Source organism: Motacilla alba, chromosome Z (genome assembly GCF_015832195.1).
Source record: "Motacilla alba alba isolate MOTALB_02 chromosome Z, Motacilla_alba_V1.0_pri, whole genome shotgun sequence".
Classification (NCBI taxonomy): domain Eukaryota; kingdom Metazoa; phylum Chordata; class Aves; order Passeriformes; family Motacillidae; genus Motacilla; species Motacilla alba.
The window spans coordinates 1,274,767-1,294,552 of record NC_052046.1 but is presented as its reverse complement, the minus strand read 5'-3'; the positions used below and the strand labels follow the sequence as shown (position 1 = coordinate 1,294,552).

The 19,786-nt window shown below is 39.6% G+C and overlaps 1 protein-coding gene across 9 annotated transcripts in view; it reads right to left on the bottom strand.

Annotated features, from left to right (window-relative positions):
- The window catches only part of DYM (dymeclin), a 209,227-nt gene that overhangs the window by 181,008 nt on the left and 8,433 nt on the right, over nucleotides 1-19,786 (bottom strand). For all 9 annotated transcript variants that reach the window (XM_038125822.1, XM_038125824.1, XM_038125827.1 and 6 more), the window contains 4 exons: nucleotides 16,826-17,003; nucleotides 6,938-6,990; nucleotides 6,169-6,262; nucleotides 4,769-4,905 (listed from right to left, as the gene is read on the bottom strand). In XM_038125822.1, coding sequence (XP_037981750.1) covers nucleotides 4,769-4,905; nucleotides 6,169-6,262; nucleotides 6,938-6,990; nucleotides 16,826-16,965 — 424 coding nt within the window. In that variant the 5' untranslated portion in view covers nucleotides 16,966-17,003. The remainder of the gene's footprint in view (nucleotides 1-4,768; nucleotides 4,906-6,168; nucleotides 6,263-6,937; nucleotides 6,991-16,825; nucleotides 17,004-19,786) is intronic.

Genomic DNA, 19,786 nt, shown 5'->3' with positions numbered 1-19,786 from the left:
ACTGTATGCACAACTCATATGAACAAAGAATAAGGTTATTTGAATATGAAAGAAGGCTTCTCTCTCAAGACAATATTCAAAATAAAGGAAGAAAACACTGGGTTAGCACAGTCACATAGAATGAAAGATGTTATTTAAAAAAAAAAAAAAGCTTAATTGCTGTAATCAATGTCGTTCAGCTACAATAATTAATGTATCCTTTTCCCAATTGGGGCACACACATTCTTGTTTAATTTTCATCTTGCCAAGACAATGAGGAGGATGCAAGCCAAATCTATAACGTGAGAGAGGGCTATAAACACGGAACATTCTGTGTTTTCATAAACAATGCCTCTTTCAATAGCAGGATAAAGACAATACACACAAGACTCATTCACATTAATAGATCACATACTTGGATCAAAGACCTGTTAAGCCTTGGGGAAAGTAAGGACAGGGTGAACCTGTCCAGATAAAATCAGAGCAGGGAGAGGAATCAGAGGTGTATCTTCCAAATCCACTGCAGAAGTGACTGCAATTACACAGGTTTTAAAATGTCAAGTCATGCTGAAGTACCTTTTTGTCATCTGCTATATTTAAGTCGTCAAACGTGGATTATTTCATTTTGCAAGTAATTTGATGGATTTTGACTTTTTGGTTTTTGGTGGGGTTTGTTTGTTTTAGATTTGGTTTATATATATATACTTATATACATATATATTTATATACACTTCAATTTTTTTTTTTTTTTGTAATACTATTTTTTGTTTGCTTTTACTTTTTTGAAGTTGCCCACATTACAGACACTGGATTAGCACACACTACACAGGTAAAATGGCTTATGAAGAGGAAAGCAGACATGCCAGGGTGCCCCAATTCTGAAACCAGTCCAGCTCCACCTTCTCCAGAACCTAACTAGCACACTGATAAGACCTGATCTGGTGGATGTGCTTAATATCAATATCAGTAAGACATTCAGGCTCATTAAGGTATACCCTCATCTTAACTGCTACTTGTTTTTCTGCCCTGTTGCTCATATAGAACCTGGACACAAGTAATAAAATAAACAATTCCTTGCAAAACAGACTTAGAGATTCCTCAGGTTTTGTGGTTTGATCTTCAGCTCTAATTACTCTCAAAAACTTACAACTTCTACTTGATAATAATGAGTACATAAATTGATTGCCTTCCCTCATTTCCTTTAGGCAATAGCTGAACACACATTAAATCAATTAAGGCTTGCAGTAAATGCCTTTTTATTTATTCCCTTCTCTACATCCTCATATTTGCTTTAATATGTCACAAACAGCCCTTAGTAGCCTTGTGTTTAAAAACTCCTCTACAGATAATGAATAAAGCTTCCTACTACAGCTCAGGGGACTGGTAAAATGAATCAATAGTCTGATTTAAAATACAATACTCAGCACGTGCTCTCTTGCACCTTTGAGTCACAATACAGTTAAAGACTGCAGAAATTACAGGATACAGATATTGGAAAGATGAATGATTTGTGTTAGTGAGACTAACTCCAGCTTCAGCTGAGTGGATGCTGACTCCAGTTTGGGATCTGTTGATATCAGGACATTTTCAGCTGAATCTTAAAGTATATGGGCTTAGTCTCTCTGGATTTTCTTGCAATCAAAATTCTGCAATACTGTCCAAAATTATAAGGAAATTCCAGTTATGGATGAAGAGGCAAAGGCTGTACCATCTGAAACTCCTCAAAAAGAATACATTCATATAATTGGTATGCCTTCTTTTCAAGGAAATCAATAACAGCAGTATAAGCAGGGACTCAATCCAGGGCAATTTATTCATCAGGCTAAAGTACACCCATGCACTCAGACTTCAAAAAAATCCCATTTTATGACACAAAGCACAGTTGCACAGCTTTCTTCTGAGCCTCAAGCAGAGTGCAGCAGGAAAAAGTACAAACTGGACATTCATAAAAAGTGAAAGCATATGAACTGCAAAATCTGGAGAATTCTTCCGGATAAGGCAACGATAAAAGATGCTACCTGAGCAATCGTGACTATGTCACATACAGTCTATATTTCTGAGTAGTCAGTGACAGGGATATTTTCCATACACAGGACTCTCACCGATTATAATTATACACTTCTCCCTGAAACACCAAATATCCCAGAGCAAGTGCTGAGGTGCTGATTGCAGTGTGAGCATCCTGACGTGCTGACACTGCAGTTACGTGCTATGAGCTCCAGGTGCTGCACCTAAATCGGAGAGCATGGCACCAGAAGATATTGTCCAACCAGAAGGATAAAAATATGATGTTCACAGGGAAACAAAAACCACCACAGAGTGATTTCCAAAGGAGTTGTGAGATGATCCTGAAAGGAACAATAACCTTTTCTCAGAAGGCTAAGAGACTGAACAAAGCATATGAAAATGAACCACGGGGTAGAGAGGTTGTTTGTGTTGTTGGGTGATTGCACTGTTCTTTCCAATGACTACTGACTAGGCAGTACGGAAATACAGAAACTTCAAAATTCAGACATTGTATTAAAACTTCTTTTAATTTGGATATTTTATTTACATCATACAGTTCACATAATAATGTCTTTTGTAAGGCTTTGTTTTATGCTCACAATTGAAGAATTATAAATAATGCCAAGCTCTAATAAATGAAAAAACAGTATGGATGACTAAGAACTTAGTTTTTTAAAAGACTGTTCACCAAAGCTAGTAAAATTTCCAAAAAAGTACTAATAAATCTATGTAAAATTAAGAGCAATATAGGAATAATAATATTACAATAATAGATTAATAATATTATAATAAAATATATAATAACAGGAATATTCTGTTTTCCAAAAAGTAGACATCAAAAATTCAAGAAAGCTACACTTAATTATAAAAATACAAACAACAAAACACTTCATTTTCTTCTGCTTACTTTTAACAGGCCCTAGCACAACTACAGTTTATTACAATTCATTTATGGTACTTCACCTTCCTATAGCTGAGTGTAAGCCTTATTACCACCTTCTGTAGATATTTAAAAGTAAGATTTTTAGGAATCCAACCCAATAGCTATGTAACCTCAGCATGTTATGAACCTCAACACCCTGAGGAAGTTCACAGGAACCATCTCCAACTGCAAACCCAAAGAGGAGCCAAGGAGCAGCTCATTTCCTGCCTCACCAGCAGACCACACACAATTACTTTCCTAATCAACAACATCCCATGAACAATCTGCTCAGAGGTAATTGCTAAGTACCATTGCTATCAATATGCACAGAATTATTGCTAATAAATGTCACTGTGAATTACAGTCAAGTGCTCCTAGACATGGTATAAGCATGGCTCTACCCTGGTGACAAGAATCACTTTCCATACCACACTGCGAGGAACTCCCAGTGCAAGGAATAAAGATCACAGGGGTTCCAGCTGACAGAAGTCTCAGCTTTTCCACCCATCCCATTGTGGCATGCTGCACACTGAAGCAAGAGGTGAGCCATTTTTTTAAATCCAGGAATAAACCCACAGGCAGTCTGCAGGGATAGCTTACACACAAGCAGATACTCTTTTTCCAGTGCATCAGTGAGCTGACTTCCCTCCTGGAGGTCACTCATCACAGTTTAAATACATTAAACCATTTCAACATGTAGCACTTAATCCTTTGGCACCACAGTTCTGATTTCCCCAGAGCACTGGCAGGCGCCAAGGAGTTAAACAGATTTTAATGAACAGTTTTCACTGCTGGATGAGCAAGCAGTGACTCGGTGTTCTCAGCGCGTGTCCTCGTGGAGGAAATCCACAGCCAGACACTCTTGGTTGTTCTCACACCATCCACTCACACTGCTCCAGCATTCTGAGACTTTTTGGCCTTCATGCAACATGCAATTAAACACTGAACAGTACTTTGACTTGGACTTGGCAGTTCTGGGTTGACTTGATGATCTTAGAGGGCTCTTCCAGCCGAAATGATTCCATGATTTACCCCAAAGCAAAAGAAATCAAGGCTCCCGTGGCAGAATTATCCATCATTTGTGAGAGCAACTTGAAACAGGGCTGCACCAAGATTTGTGGCAGACAGGGCAACTGATTTTGAACACATTTGTATTATTCTTGTTCAAAGACAACAGCTTCTTCCTTGAGCATCTCTCCTGCCATCTTCCATCTTGTATAATACATACTCCATTTCCTGGACATGAGCCCATTTTAGTAATTCTGCCTAAATTCTGTACTCTTGTATAAGCTATTGCCCCCAAATTAAATTTTAGCAGGTGCTCTCTCAAAGGGTCAATTCTAACCACAGGACTGTTACTTTCCTTCACCAGATCCCTAAAAATAGCATTAATTCCACTCTGTGGCTGCTGTTGGATTTATAAAATAAAAGTGAAAAGATGCATTAAATTGCAATATCAGTGTTCCAATGTTTGTACATGGCCACCTTCACCTCAATGCCTCTGAAGAGGACCATTATCACCTTTCAAACTGTATGAAAATCACTAAAGCTCAGGCTGATCTACAGCACCACATCTCAACAACTGTTAAAAAACCCCAGATTAAACTAAATCAAACTCTCTGACACTTAATTTCTGCCTTTAAAGCAAAGTTGGGGATTCTGAGTCTAAAAAAACATACAATCATAGAAGTATTTAGACCTAAAGCACCTGAGGGAAAAGACCCTTAAGATCAAGTACAACCATTAATGTAACCCACTAGTCCAGCACTAAACCATGTCCCTGCATGCCACATCTACAAACATCAGGACCTTTAAGTTTCTCATGGGATGTTTGTTTCACTTGCACTTGTGTGTACCCACCATATGAGCTTGGTCCTGCTTTCTCTTCGTACGTAAAATGAAGTTGCAGCTCCTCTTCTGACATTCGACTGATGAATACTTTCAGCAAACAGCAAATAATGAACAGTGCATTGTGAGCCTGCCAGATAAAGAGGTGGCTAGAAAAGAACAAACAAGAATCAGTAACGCTCCACCAGCAAACATGCATCAAAAGCCACAGGAAAATAAATGTCAGAGCAGGTAAAGTTCTACAGTTGATGGAAGGAAAAGCCAAAGTGTTTAAGCAGGGAGTCTGCAGTTGATGTTACAGAAAATACAATGGGAATGTATTCAAAAGTAGTTTAGAAAATACAACCTTATCCCTAACTACATTCGTGCCATTAAAAACACCACGGTAGACAGAACTCTTTGCGGAACTCGCCAAACAGTTCAGCAAACTTCTACAGGTCTCTAGATGCTATGGACTCAAGGAACACAGACATTTGAAAATTTCCAGCAGGTCTGGAAAAGCTTGCTGGCTCCCTGAACCTCAGCCCTTTTCCCAAGTGAACAGCTTCCAGGTGACAGTAGGCATTTATGGACTTCATGAGCACCATACAGCACAATTTTCTTAGGCAATACACACAAATATTTCCCAAGCTTTCTGAATGAAAGGCTGCATAAATTTTTTGAGTCCAGTAAGCAACTGCTGGGGAGCCCATGCAACAGCACAAGACAGCTATTGCCAAAAGCTGTACTTTCAAGGTATTTTAGGATTAAAACAGCAACAGCTATCTGGGCACAAGTAACTTCTTACTTTGGATGCAAGCAAAAAACTTGATGGCAGTCGTGGGAACAAGGAGGAATTCCAGCCCCAGATCTGATCAAAGCGGGACATTTATCTGTGGGTGTGAGGGAACAACTACAGAAAGCCTCCTGCAAAAAAACCCCGCAGTGCTGCACAAGACACCTACTGGGAGTTCTCTCCTACTGCTGAAAGGGGCAAACAAAACCAACAGCAGCTGCATGACATAACTTGAAAGCAGTATTTTGATACATATTTACATATTTATAGATGTAGATATTTAAAATATTTCCAAGATAGAATACTGGCTCATACATTAAGTTCAGCTTAAAAGTTCAGATAATTTTTAAAGATCTCTAAGGGAGTAGTACCCATAGCTTACACCATCTATATAAAAATGTGTTCATCTAACACACAAATATGTACTTTTGCCCAGTAATCTACTTACCTACTATACTTAATTTCTGTGTCTAAAGAAGTACTAGACACCAGTTCTGTTTCAAACAGCAGTTTAAGAGAATTCTAAGGTTTGGTTTGTGAGCATGTTAATTAGCAGTGCAGAAAAATTCAAGAGCTAGCAACAAAAGGAACACCTGAAAAATTAAATGGCACACAGAGCTCTTTTCTGGGAACTTACTTCTGACATTCTGCTGAAATTTTTAACTCTTTGGTTCTAGAAAGAAAGACTTTAATCAATGATCCAAGGTTTCCCGTTCGAGGATTCTTCTCAACTAGATGAGGAAAAATAAGATACAATTACAAAGTATGCATAAGCTGACACTATCTAGTTCAAAAAATATATAGAAAAAAACCAAATTTCAACGTCTCAAACATTTCTAAATAAAGTACAGTATGTCTTGTTTCTCTGTATAGGCATTCTTCTTTCAAGATTCTCTAGTGTATGGTTTACTAGTCCAAAATCGTTCTCTAAATACTATTAATCCTAGAAGATTTAAAATATCCCCAAACATGAGATATTCATACTCATACTGCTTTCTTTCCCATACTTGTCTGCAGCACAACAGCCTCCCATCAGAAAACTGGGCAGGTCTTCACAAGTACCTTTCACCTTCTTGCAGTACCACTGATCACGTTTATATCACCCTTCCTCTCATCCTCTAATTCCTTCCCCTTACTGATCAACTTAAAGGGAAAAGGGAAAACGACATAGTAGACATGGAAATATTTGTTTTGAACCTTGCAGTCATATCAAGTTCTGTAAAAGAATTAACAATGAAGGTAAAGGTTTTGGGTATACATAAACACACTCTTAACGATGTTTCAATTTTAGTAGGGCAATATATACAAATAGAATGCTAAAGGCATGAATGTGGGATCAGAACAGGGATGCTGCTTCCCAATTTTTCTGGTAAAGTACATGGAAAAAAGATGGCACAATGTCTCACCTAAAGACTTGCAGACTGAGATTGTGGCTTCTTCCAAGAGCTTTAAATCAGCACTAGGTAAGGAAAAGAAAACAAAACTGGTTACACAAGCAATTGGGTTCCTGTACTAGGAGTGAAAATTCATTACAAAACAGTAATAAAACCTTTCTATAAAGTACTTAATTTCAGCCATCCATTAGCTCGTTGAGGTCAGTTTGTCCAACCTCCCTGTTCAAGCAGGATCTCCTAGAGCTAGCAGCCCCTGACTGTGTCCAGGTGGCTTTTGAGTATCCCCACAAGCTCTCTGAGCAACTCATTCCAATGCTCTGTCATCCCAACATCAGGCAATGCAACATTCTTCTGAAGCACAGAAACTATAAAAAAGGAAACTAATATTAAAAACTTAAATGTTTATCAGAGTGAAATTAGATCAGGGTCTTCTCCCAGGGAACAAGGGACAGGATGAGAGAAAATGGCCTCAAGCTGTATTAAAGAAGTTTTAGGTTGGATAGGTTGGATATTGGGTCAAATCTCTCCATGGAAAGGGCTGTCCAGCCCTGGCATAGCTGCTCAGGGCAGTGGTGGAATCTCTGTCTCTGGAGGGATTTAAAAGCTGTGCAGTTGTGGCACCTGGGGACAGGGCTCGGGGTGGCCTCGGTAGTGCTGGGGAATGGTTGGACTCCACAGTCTTCGTGGGCTTTTTCTACCTAAACGATTCTGTGATTCCATGAGCATTTTATTATTCCTAGTTTTGCAGCTTCAGTGCTGCCATGCTCAGTTTGGCATTACCAAAAATATAAATAGAACAGCAGCCTACAGAAGGAACTTGAACTTTTTTACAAGAAATTTCACGTGAAATGACGCACTTTTAAAAACACAAATAAAAGAAACCTCAATCTGACATTTAACCTCAAGCTAACCAGCTCTTTCCTTTTAACCAATGTTATAATACTAGTGCAACAATTACATCAGACACAGCAAATTGTTCCTAACTTCATTAATTGCCTTGTGATACGCCTCAGAAAAACACCTGTAAAGAACAATAAAGCACTAAAGCAATACCTGACAGCAACCACTGAAACCACATTAGCTGCGTCAAACACACACTTGTGACCTACCAGTGCAGGGCAACTGATCTTCAAAAACATCCTTAACAGATGGGAAAACAGGACAAATCACCAGATACTGTGTTCAATGCCACACTGAGCAATATGAATACTAATAACTAAAGGGCACCCTGTTCTACCACTCTCATCATTAAAATTTTTTCCTTCTATCTTGTCCGAATCCACCCTCTTCCAGTTTAAAACGATCACCTCTTGTCATATCATGAACTGCTCATATCATGAACATATGAACATATCATATCTACTGCTCAGTGTTTTGGAAGAGATGGTAGAGCCTCTATACAGACTGAACATAGAGCCTGACCTTCAGGGACTTCTGAAGTTCAAAAATTAAAGGACAGTCAAAAAATTTAGTTCATCACTTGCAGTCATAACACAATCCTTTTTAAATTTACATGGTAATCCAGTTTACAGCACACTGCTGCATCAACCTGAGATTACCAGCAGTGCTGTGTGGGAAGCTGCTAAACCAGCTCCAGGGCTGCAAACCCTGTGGAGCCATGCTCTTGGAAGCTGTGGAGTTTGAGCTGTTCCCCAACTGATGAGGACTAAAAGATACTGTAGAAAGAGCAGTCAAAAAATTATTTCAAAACCCTTCAACGGGAAACTATTCAAGATAGAGACATCAAATTAAGTTTTAAGACGCTTGCAAATTTTCTTGTATATCAGACTAATTTACTGTGCAGTGAGCTGACAGCTGAGACAGCTCTTCACCTACAGCTGAATATCCTAAGACAACTTTAGATTACGCAGATTGTCTTGCCCTGATATCAATTACCAGCATTCATTCTTCTCTTACAAAGTGCTTTAAAACACATGATTCAGAAAGAACAAACTTACACTTTGATATATACTTTAAAAACATTAGGCTTGGTCTCAAAGGTGGTCTCTTGTTCCAGCACTACAAACATGTAGTGTAATTAAAAACAAATGGTATTGAGCAAGAACCACCAGCACGCCACCAGCAACTATGGACAACACAGTTTTCTAGGTCTGTGTGACCTTACACTTTTTAAAAAAACAAAAACTTCTAAATTTGCCCAGCTGGCTGCTTGTCATCAGGATTTATTCCTTCCCAAGACCTGGCAGGCAGGAAGGGTGAATATTACAATGAACAACAACTCAGTAGAGAGTTTTAGGTACTGAAAAATCATAATCTAACACAACATGACCCCTCCCACCACCCAAAGATCCTGGGGACACAGTCAGAGTGGTTATTGTAATTGCTCCAGCATTTAAACCCTAAATGCAGACATTCAGCTTTGAATTATGGTTCAATTTCTCCCTAATTTCTAAGGTTAGGTTTCAAAGTATAGCATTCCTACAGATTTTTTTTTCTTCTCTTTTGAGTTACTAAAACCCACACAAAGTCCTCAAAAAAATTCCACAGAGTTGTTTAGTTTCTATAAGTTGCCAGGATCAAAACCAGTGGCAAAGCAAGTAAGGCTTTCAGATCTTCAGCAAAGCTTTTAACACTCCAGTAATTCTTTTTAATACTAAAATGAAGTTTAACGCTTAAAAATTAACTACAGCCCACTGCCTCTTATTCATACAACAACAACACAAAAGTGCATTTTGCCACACTCAAGACTAGGCAACAGTTACTGTAAAATTTCAGTTCACTCAAACAAACACCTAGTGAAGGGGAATTACAGCAGACATAACACCCCAATAGACACACACCACTGAAATACATCCCCAGGAACGAACTCATGGAGACAATATCATGGAGGGGCACAAAAAAATAGCAGCTCATTCCTAAGTACCTTGGGCCAAACTTAGCAGTCACTTTCTTTCCTTTGATCGAGCAGGAAAGAGAAGTGAGAGACATGGAAAAAAGCTATCTGGGTATTTTCTTGTGCAGTGAAGAGAGAGAAGGTAAATTACATTAAGATTTGGGTTGAAGATGCCAGAGACAACATTCACAAGGTGGCACAAAAGAAATGGTACAATCAACTGTGGTACCAACTTTTCTCTACAGTCCCTGTGGAAATAACATCTGGTTAATGAATGAATGTAAAAATGGAAACTCAACACTGAAACATCTGTCCTTTCATTAAGCCACAAGAGAACACTGCTAATAAGTACTTGAATTGTATTTCAGCTCTAACAAGAGCAAGGACTGATAAAGTGAAGCTCCTTCACTGCACTGATCACAACTAAAAGTTCCAATTCTCTTTGAATTGGAACTCTCACCTGAATTAGAACTCTCACCTGAGGAATACAGACTGCCCTGTTGTCAAATATCTGCCAAGTACATGTCTGGAGCACAAGTCTGATGAGAAGCAGCTGAGGGAGCTGGGAAGGGGCTCAGCCTGGAGCAAAGGAGGCTCAGGGGGGACCTCGTGGCTCTGCACAGCTCCTGACAGGAGGGGACAGCCGGGGGGGTCGGGCTCTGCTCCCAGGGAACAGGGACAGGAGCAGAGGGAATGGCCTCAGGCTGGGCCAGGGCAGCTCAGGGTGGACATCAGGAGGAGTTTCCCCATGGAAAGGGCTGCCCAGCTCTGGCACAGCTGCCCTGGGCAGTGGTGGAGTTGCCATCATGGGAGGGATTTAAAAACCGTGTGGATGTGGCACTTGGTGACATGGGTTAGAACACATAAAAGTAAAGTACAGATTAGTTAAGGATGCAGTGTAAAATATTCCATGCACTATGAGAAACATTTGGTATATTCACAGTGTGAAACAGATTATCTATTGCTAGTAACAAACAGGTGGTGAGTATGAAAAGTCAACTCTGCCTGAGGCTGGATGGCTCTGCTGAGCATCAGCAGGAGAAACCCAGGCACTCCAGTAACTTCCAGGAAGCTCTACCCTGGACAAGACACCTCTATGAAAACCAGTCACATGCATAGGAAACAAACTCTGAGGGAGGCAGGGCCCTTGCACAGGTTGCCCACAACAGCTGCGGCTGCCCCATCCCTGGAGTGTCCAAGGCCAGGTTGGATGGGGTTTGGAGCAGCCTGGGATAGTGGAAGGTGTCCCTGCCCATGGCAGGGGTGTGGAATAGGATGATTTTTAAGATCCCTTTCAACTCAAACTGTTCTGGGCTTCTGTGACACCAGCTTCAAGCCATGGGCCTTTAACAGCAGGATCACAGTGACCTGGGTGAGTTTGCACAGGTACTTCAAGTGGCACAACCTGCACCGAACCACCTCGCTTCCACAGAGCAGGACATATTTACATATTCACCAGTTCTACGGTATTCCAAGAAATGAACAAAAGGTACCACCTGATGTGGGGATTCAAACAGGCCGTGAACATATGGGGCAAACAAAATAGATTCAAAGCAGAATATTCTTAACTATACAGACTTTACTGGCTCACTTGGATACAAGCAAATTTGTGAGGTGCATGGTTTCTTCCCACACACTTGAGGAAAAAATTCCAGGCTTCAAAGGAGTTCCTCCTTCATGCTGTGATCTGATGGCCAGCATTTTCAAAGTACTTAATAAAAGAAAAAAAATATTTTATTTTATTTGCTTTCCTTTCATGTAGAGGCTAAGCCCACAGACTTCAGCAAAACTAAAATTAATAATAGTGAAATTTGCTTCCTTGACAGCACAGCCATGTTTAAAGAAAATGGGTTTGTCTTTGTTTATTTTAAAGGTATCCAAACAAGAGAGGTTTTACAGTGGCAGTGATTGTTTTCTGTAACATCTTAATACCATGTAATAAGAATATTTTGCATACCAATTGTCACTAAAAGCTGCTCTAGACACAGGCAGCATCTGTGTGACTGCAGCTATCACGCACCAGTGGTGAAAGTAAAGAGTAATCAAGGATAATCATTATTTCTTTGGCATTTAATCACTTTGTGCTGGCAATCACTCATCACAGTCCAAAGTTTCTTCATCAAGCAGTTAGTTTTCTGTAAAAAAACTCTTTTCAGCAGAGATGGGAAAGAATGGCAAATTGAGCAGTCTATTAATCAATAAAATTTCATCATTTTCATTGACTGTGGATTTTTATTTCTGGCTTCTTACCACCAAAAAGCAGGATCCTGCAGTCAGCAGGATATTTTTGTCAAAAACATAACTTCCAAAAACAAAAGGAAGGGAAAAAAAGAAAAAGGAAAAAAAAAACCAAAACAGTGGCACTATAGGTAGGATTATTTTTAAACAGTTGATTTTAAACAGTTGATTGCCTTACTTTAAATTTACTAACAATCAGTCTTCAGCAAAACCATAATTATTAAGACAGTGAAGGTTGATCCCTGGCAACAGCCAACTTTGAAGAATGTGGTTTTATCTGCCTATCTTTTAACAGCACCACAAGAGAAGACGTTTCAAAGTGTCAGGGCCTTCCCTTAAAGTATCTCCACATAACAAGAGGAAGCATTCTGCCCAAAAGCTGCAATTATAAACATATTCACATCACAACACCTGCCCTTAGTACGGTAAGAAAAAGACCCAAACCAAAGCAGACAAGTACCCCTCTAAAAAAAGAGGGGGGAAAAAACAAAACCAGCAACTTTCCTGACAGTTTTTTCCTCATAGTAAGGCCTTTTTTTCTTTGCCATTGAACACAAAACAGAAGAACCAGCCCATTGACTAAATTCATACTGTGGGAATGCTGATTTAATGGAGTAGTTGGAGGACAGACATCAAAGGATACAAGGCAGCATATGATTTATTGTACCATTTAAAAAATGTACCGTGTTAAGGCAACATAAAAGCTTCCCATCTTTATGTCTTTCCATTAAAGGCCCATGCACATTATTCTTGAGCCACCAACTCATTAGTAACTCTGGGGAAGGAACAAAGCAAAACAGTAAATATTAAGTACATGATTTTCAGCAAGTTCTGCTTTAGTTAACTTTAAGTTTTCCACCAGAAAATAATTGTAACTAATACCACCACTAAGGAGGAGGCTGCATTCTTGGTAGCAAATCACAGAAAAGCTAGACAAACACAAAGTCTGCCTAGACTGGTAGCTAACACTCCAAAGCAAACCTCATAGCTCTTAATTCTGACAGTAACTAAAAAAATCATCCAGAGAAGCTGTATTTAATTTTTCCAATAACCAAACACAATTGGATTAATAGGGTAGTCACCTAAAGTATAGAAGTGGCAGATTTATACAATTCAGGTCGCATAAGTCCATTCTGTGCAACAAATAAGGACCCGTGAAGGAAAAGAAAACACGAGCATGCAGGAGTGTGAAATTGGAGCACCAAGTACTTCCTAATGGCTGAAACCAGAAATGCCTCAGCAGACACTTCAACAGTACCTGCTTAGCACACACGATTTGCTTTATGGAAGATGATATCGCAATAAACCTTTTACAGTGAAAAGCGTGAGGCAACCTAAAACAAAACTGCTGAAAGCTGCTCCTTGGACAATCATTTATGTTTGCACCACTCATCTGCTCCCACTCTCAGGCTGTGAGAGGCCCCCGTGGCTTTCTTTACAACATACCCAGGCTGGCTCTGGCTGTTACTATTCACTCGTGCCAGGGGAGTTGCAGGCAGCGAGCAGGGACTCACCATCAGCTCATTTCTGATTGCTGACAGCTGATAGCCCCTCTTAATATCTGCCTAATTATTAAGGAAATCAATAGTATGAGAGGAAGAACAAGCAGCCCAGAAAGGCAGAATATTAGACTCCTCGCAGCAAGCTCTGCTTTGACCACACTCTCCTGTTCAATTCTGGATGGCAAAGCAGGTTTAAGCAATCCCACCTTTTAGCTCAACAGGCTGCTGTGCCCCAAAAAATCAATCCCTCATCATGCCAGAATTGTTTTGTGGTGCCAAGCTATGAATCACTGTAGGGAATTATCTTGGCTGAAAAAATAAACACTTCTGCTGTGTTTTCCAGATTAGCTCCTAATTAAACCTACAGAAGAACAATATAAATACTGGAAGAGATAGTGAAAGGGCAAGAGCATCTTGCATCAATGTTGCTGACAGAGATACAGCAACTTCGCAGTCAGCAGCACTGGTATTTGGCAAACTTTCCCATACAGAAATAAATTATTTGATACAGAAAACTACCTTGTGTTCTGCACAGAAACAGACCAGAAAGTCAACAGGACTGAAAAAATAAAACCCAGTAAAGAAGGCACGGCTCAGGAAATGAGCAATGCTAAATAATTTCCCATGGAACCAGAAAAAGAGAGATTAACACATTCTGTCAGGTAGAGGTCAGGAAAAAAAACCAAAAAAGAGAACCACAAAGATGAGACATGGATAAAAGGAGGAAGAGATCAACCAAACTGAAAGGAGAAAGAGACAAAAGCAAAACAAGGACAAATAAAGAAAAACAAAGGGCCAAGACACACAAAGCATAAGAAAATGAAGACAGCAGACCACAGAAAGTGGTGCTATTTTAAGATCTGGTATCATGTCTTCATGTTTCTCAAAGTAACAAGACGGTAATTCCCTATCTCTCATGCCAAGGCACAGAATACTGTTCCACCGGAGATCCAGCTCTGTTTGACACCTGGATCTACGGCACCTGGACTAACTTGGAACAACTTCTTAAAACAAAGCACTAGTCACAAGTTCCTAACTAGAAAAAGCATACATGGAAAAGTGTTAAAAATCCCACAAACTTTCTTACACACGCTGATTCAGATTTCCCTTGGAATCCTTCCTTGCTGATACTGTTTCCTTGCTATGGCCAATGCTTCTTGACAACCGAAATTTGTTGGGCATCTGTTGCTGAAAGGAGTAAATCTACCCCAGCCCCACCACCTCCCCACCTTGCTGGTTTTTGCTTGGGTAATTTGGGTTCGGCCGATTGCTTTTCCTACCAACGTGACCTTTTCTATCACATTCTCTTCTAATGTTTTTCTCTGCCTCCTCTGCTATGGTACTGACATATGTAGAATAGAATTATGTCCAAAGCAGCACCCAGAGAAGACAGCCCTCTTCTCCCTGGGGATCGCATCAGTCCCACCTTTGCAAAAACTTCAGGAAATAGCTCTTTTACTCTGAAGCATCACCAACTGCCTCCAGAAAAAAAGCAACACAAAACACTTAAACAGCTCCCAATAATACTTGCAAACAGTCACTAGTTTTGCAACAGACAACCAGAAAAGGTGAATTAAGAAGAGAAGAAAACTGTAAAACTCTGTCCTGTACAAGAGGTGAAAACTGGCTCTTTTCCACAAATCACAAACAAGCATCTTGCTCCTGACACTTAAGCCTCACTAAAAAAAAGAGTTAACTTGGTAATTTGGAAGATTTCAATCTCAGAAATTGACATTGACCTCTATTGTTCCATTCCTGCAGGCAAGGTTATCTGATATAGACAAATGCTGAGGGTGCTGTGCAGCCAACATAGTCTGATTTCACTTGCCAATGGCTGTCTCAGGTAGATGCCACTAAATGGGAAATTTCTGTTTCCTTCCAATACTAAGCTGCAGAAAAGATGTCTCTAAAAATATTTCTTCTCTAGCTCCCAGGCAAGAGCACCATCTGGTGTTCAGCTAATTAAAGCTTTCAACCTGCATTTGGATCATTTTATTGGACTGCTTGTCTTTTTAATTATGTTTCTTGCTTGAGGTTTTTTTTGTTTGGTTAGGTTTTTGCTTTGTTGATTTGGGGGCTTTTTTAGCAAATTGACTCTGCACTGCATCTGAATTTTATGAAACAGCCACAAAAAAGCTGCAAAACAAGATAAGAAAAACTCCTCAACTTTCATGAAGGAATGAAGAAAAATAGAACAACCAAAAAAAATTGGTGGGATTTTATATGTAATTATTATTAACACAAACAACAGAGTATTATGTAAGTTCTTAGAATACTGTCAATCGAATTAGTCATGGGTAGGCTGTAAATAAATCTTGTCTTCAGGGATCTTAGAGGAAACACAACTCCCAGTTCCGTACTGCCCTTTACCAGCTTTACAGCCATCCACAACACTGTCTCTTCTTCCAAACCTCTGGCTTTTCTCTCCAGGCAGAAGCCAGAATACTTCCTCCTCCTTGCTCTTTACAAAAATAGCACCTAGTAAATGCTTCCCAGTTATTTACCTTAACCGTTTTCCATTCCAGTGCCTGAACTTTCACTTACAGAGAAGCACCAGTTTTATACTGAAAACTGATAGTTTAAGTAACATCTGAAGGAATTAATATCAGATTGTTCTTGAAAGACTGATAATCTACACACAGGCCAAGGACTTTAGCAATGGAGTTGGGCTAATAGAAGTTACAAGAACTTAAATTCTCTACTTCTGGAGATATGCTATGGATCCTCTAAAAAATACTGATTTTATTTATACCCACACCACTTTCTGGAATGAAAAGCCACTCAAAGCTTAAAGTGTAGGTATTTAGAAAATATTTTTATGGAGAATACACACCAGATTTCTTTTTAAGATGCAAAGAGGGTGAAAAAAAAGCCACACAGACTAAGCAACTCAAAAGCTAACCTACAATTAAATCATGCAAGAAGTACAATTCACTCTAAATTGAGAGGAAACATCAAATGTTGGAATCTTCAGCAAATCCAGTCAACCCAAAGGCTATACCAAAGGAAAAGAAAGCTTCCTAAAACAACGAGGAAAAAAGGCTCCCCCAACACTACAGACCCTATTTCTGATCTTTACCAGCAGAATGAATAGCAATTACAGCTATTACGAAGAAGAAAGAAACCCACAGGAATGAAAAGGTGGTGGAAAATGCTGCCAAACTTAGAAACAACAGCCTATTTTACACAGGCATTTAATTCCTCTGCTACCTAAAACAGGAATAATTAACATAAACCACTCATTTGCTTTTAGACTGGTCACTTTCATAAACATATATCAAAGCCAGCTCTTCAACACCTTCTTACCTGTTTGTTGGAGTGGTGAAGCTAAAAGACAGAAGCTGATTCCAGAACGGGTCATTCTCAGAGATGGGCTCTGATCCTGACAGTTTCTGTAAGTACTCATTTTCTGGAAGCTCACTGATGCTGCTGCTATTCGCTCCCATCTTCTTTATTTGGCAAAGGTTTTTCTAAATGTTCATTTCTTTGAGAAAAAAAAAAAAGAAAGAAATATTTTAAGTCTTTTGCACAAACAAGGAATATGCAGACCCTGAGTTAGGCACCAGTAAAGCGTTAGATCACCTCCTTGAAAAATTACTGAGATGTAGGAATCAGGCACATAGAAAGATTTCCTTTCAACAAACTTTGGACTATAACATCTTTGGTGAAGAAAGATAGAAGTTTTTGTGTTATTCTTTCAGTCATCATCTCATTTTTATTTTAATAAATTATACTGAGCAAGAACACTGCTGCACAGTTATATCAGTGACAAGGCTGCTAGCAGTGCGGAAAACAACAATAACAGAATTCACAGTTTTAATGGGGGTGCCAAGCTGACATACTATTCAGAAATATGTTTTCAAACTGAACATGCACAGATAGAAAACTACTACTTCTGTAAAGACACAGCTAATTCCTGTGTGCTACCAATGATCTGCACCTTAAAAGTTCCTGCCTTTCCAGAGCAAGCACACCTCTTATCACACTGTTATCAAGTAAGCAAAGGTACTAGTGACCATACATGAATCTCCTGACTCTGTAAAATAGCATGGTTCCTTCCAGGCAGCTACTTCAATGGGAAAGAGCCACAAACTGAACATATCAGAAACAGAACTGCTTCTTGATGGAACACTGCAGAAACTGGCACTCCAAACCATCTTATTATATGTGTTGTACCTGATCTGTGTCTGTGTGAGGAATGAGAAGTTTGAAATCTTCATGCTGCTTCTCATTTTTATAAATAATTTAATTAACTAAGAGAACCAACACAATGATATAGACTACATGCCAGGTACAACCGCAAGCACTTCACATCTTTCCAGGGAATTAACTTCAATAAACTTCTACCCTTTGGGACAAAATAACTGTGACTCACTGGTTTAAAAGTTTGTATGAAAAAAGGCATTGCCATCAAGATAAAAGTGTTGTGCAACATCTACTGTAACCTAAATACCCCTGAGGTGGCATAAGACAAAAGAACAGGCACAGCTGTATCAGAAGATGTAAGCTACTGCCCAGCAGCAACTTTTCCCTTGGTTTCTACAAAGATACAGATGCGAAGTATCAGATACAAGATATCAGATCCAAGGATCACGATCATACTGATACTCTTAAAATCATCAACTTTGCAAAAGCAATTACTTTGAGAAAAGACAATTCTAAGTGCAATTTATATTAATAAAGAACTGTGTAAATATGAAGAAAGCTTATGAGAAACAAACAGCAGAGGCAACAAAAAGCTGTAATGTTAGCAGCCATCATGGAAGTTCTGTGAAGAATTTATATTTGAGATTTAGAGCAACTGCAAAGTACCAAAATATGTCAGAAACAACAAAGGGCCAGCACAGTCATAGAGCAGAATATAAAATATTACAGAGATCTTTAAAAGGAAAATGGTGATTATTTTCTATATTTTATTTGTAGGAGATTCTACATGCAGGGACACCTTGTACTGGACCAGGTTGCTCCAAGCTCCATCCAACCTGACATCTTTGCAACACATTCAACAACTGCAAAAGCCAGCAATGATGCTGTTGGCCCTGGACCTGTATTTTGACACAAGCCCCGTCCCTGTGCCTTTAAATGACTTAAAGGCCCTACATTTAAACCTTTATTTCTTGGAGAAAAAACAAGTCTAGTCTCTGTCTGCTTCAAGTTCACATTCTCCGCTCATGTTTTCCAGCTTACTTGCTCCAAGACAAACAACTAATGGTGAAGAGAACCAAGAGGCAGCTGGAGCCCTGCCTTCAAATGCCTCCACCTTCACCTGGAACTCTTGAGTTCTCCACACCAGAGCACTGACGGAGCCCAAAACTCCTTGCCTCTTCTCCTAAAACGAGTCACTGGTCACTACATTGTCTATTTACAAGCTACTCCTACAGCTTGCTGCAGCTCCCGAAGTCCCCACATTTAAACCACTTTCCCAGAAATATGACAGCAACTGGAACAGGTTTCAAGCTCATTCTTGAAAAAGAGTCATGCTTGCTTTCCAGATTTCCTAAGCCATGCCAGCAGGTTCAATACCATTAAGACAAAATCCAAAACAAAGAGGGCTTTAACAGCAAGTCTTAGCAAAATTTTATTGTCTGTTTTCAGAGTCAGTGTCAAATCACAGTGCCAAGAATGTGCCCAGCTCCACAGCCACGCTCCCAAGCAGCATGACAAGCTGGGGAGCCCCTTGTGAGCCCTCCAGCTCTAATGCCCAGCTGGCTCCCTCCAAACTGCAGAGAACATTTTTCATTCCACAAACCTTCCCCAAAGCAACAGAAAAATAAGGCACTGGTTGATTTTTTTCCTCTTCTAAATGAAATAAATATCAAGCTATCCAAATATCAAAATAATCCTGCTTGCTTGAGCTCTAGATACTGACAGTAGCTTGCAGATAAGGAGACCTGGAGATAAGGAGCTTTGACTTCCATTCATTCAAGAGCCAAAAAATCTTGGAGCAAAACAAACATACAGATTTTTTGTTTCTTTCCTCTCTTAAATATATTACACTCACTACACCCTTCTGAAGTAAAAATCTCAGCAAGCTCTACTGATCCTCCCTGCAGAGGACAACACCTACAGACACACAAAGCTAACTCCTCCCATCAGGATCTTGTGTTATCCCAAAGCTTGATAAGTGCTCTGCAATGACTTCGTGATGCAGCCTGAGCACCTCCAGCACCTACAATCTCAACCACAGGCTTTACATAAGCAAGACATTTCTGAGGAACTCCAGCCATCAAATGACCCAGAAAACAAGCCTCTCCTTCAGAGTTCATG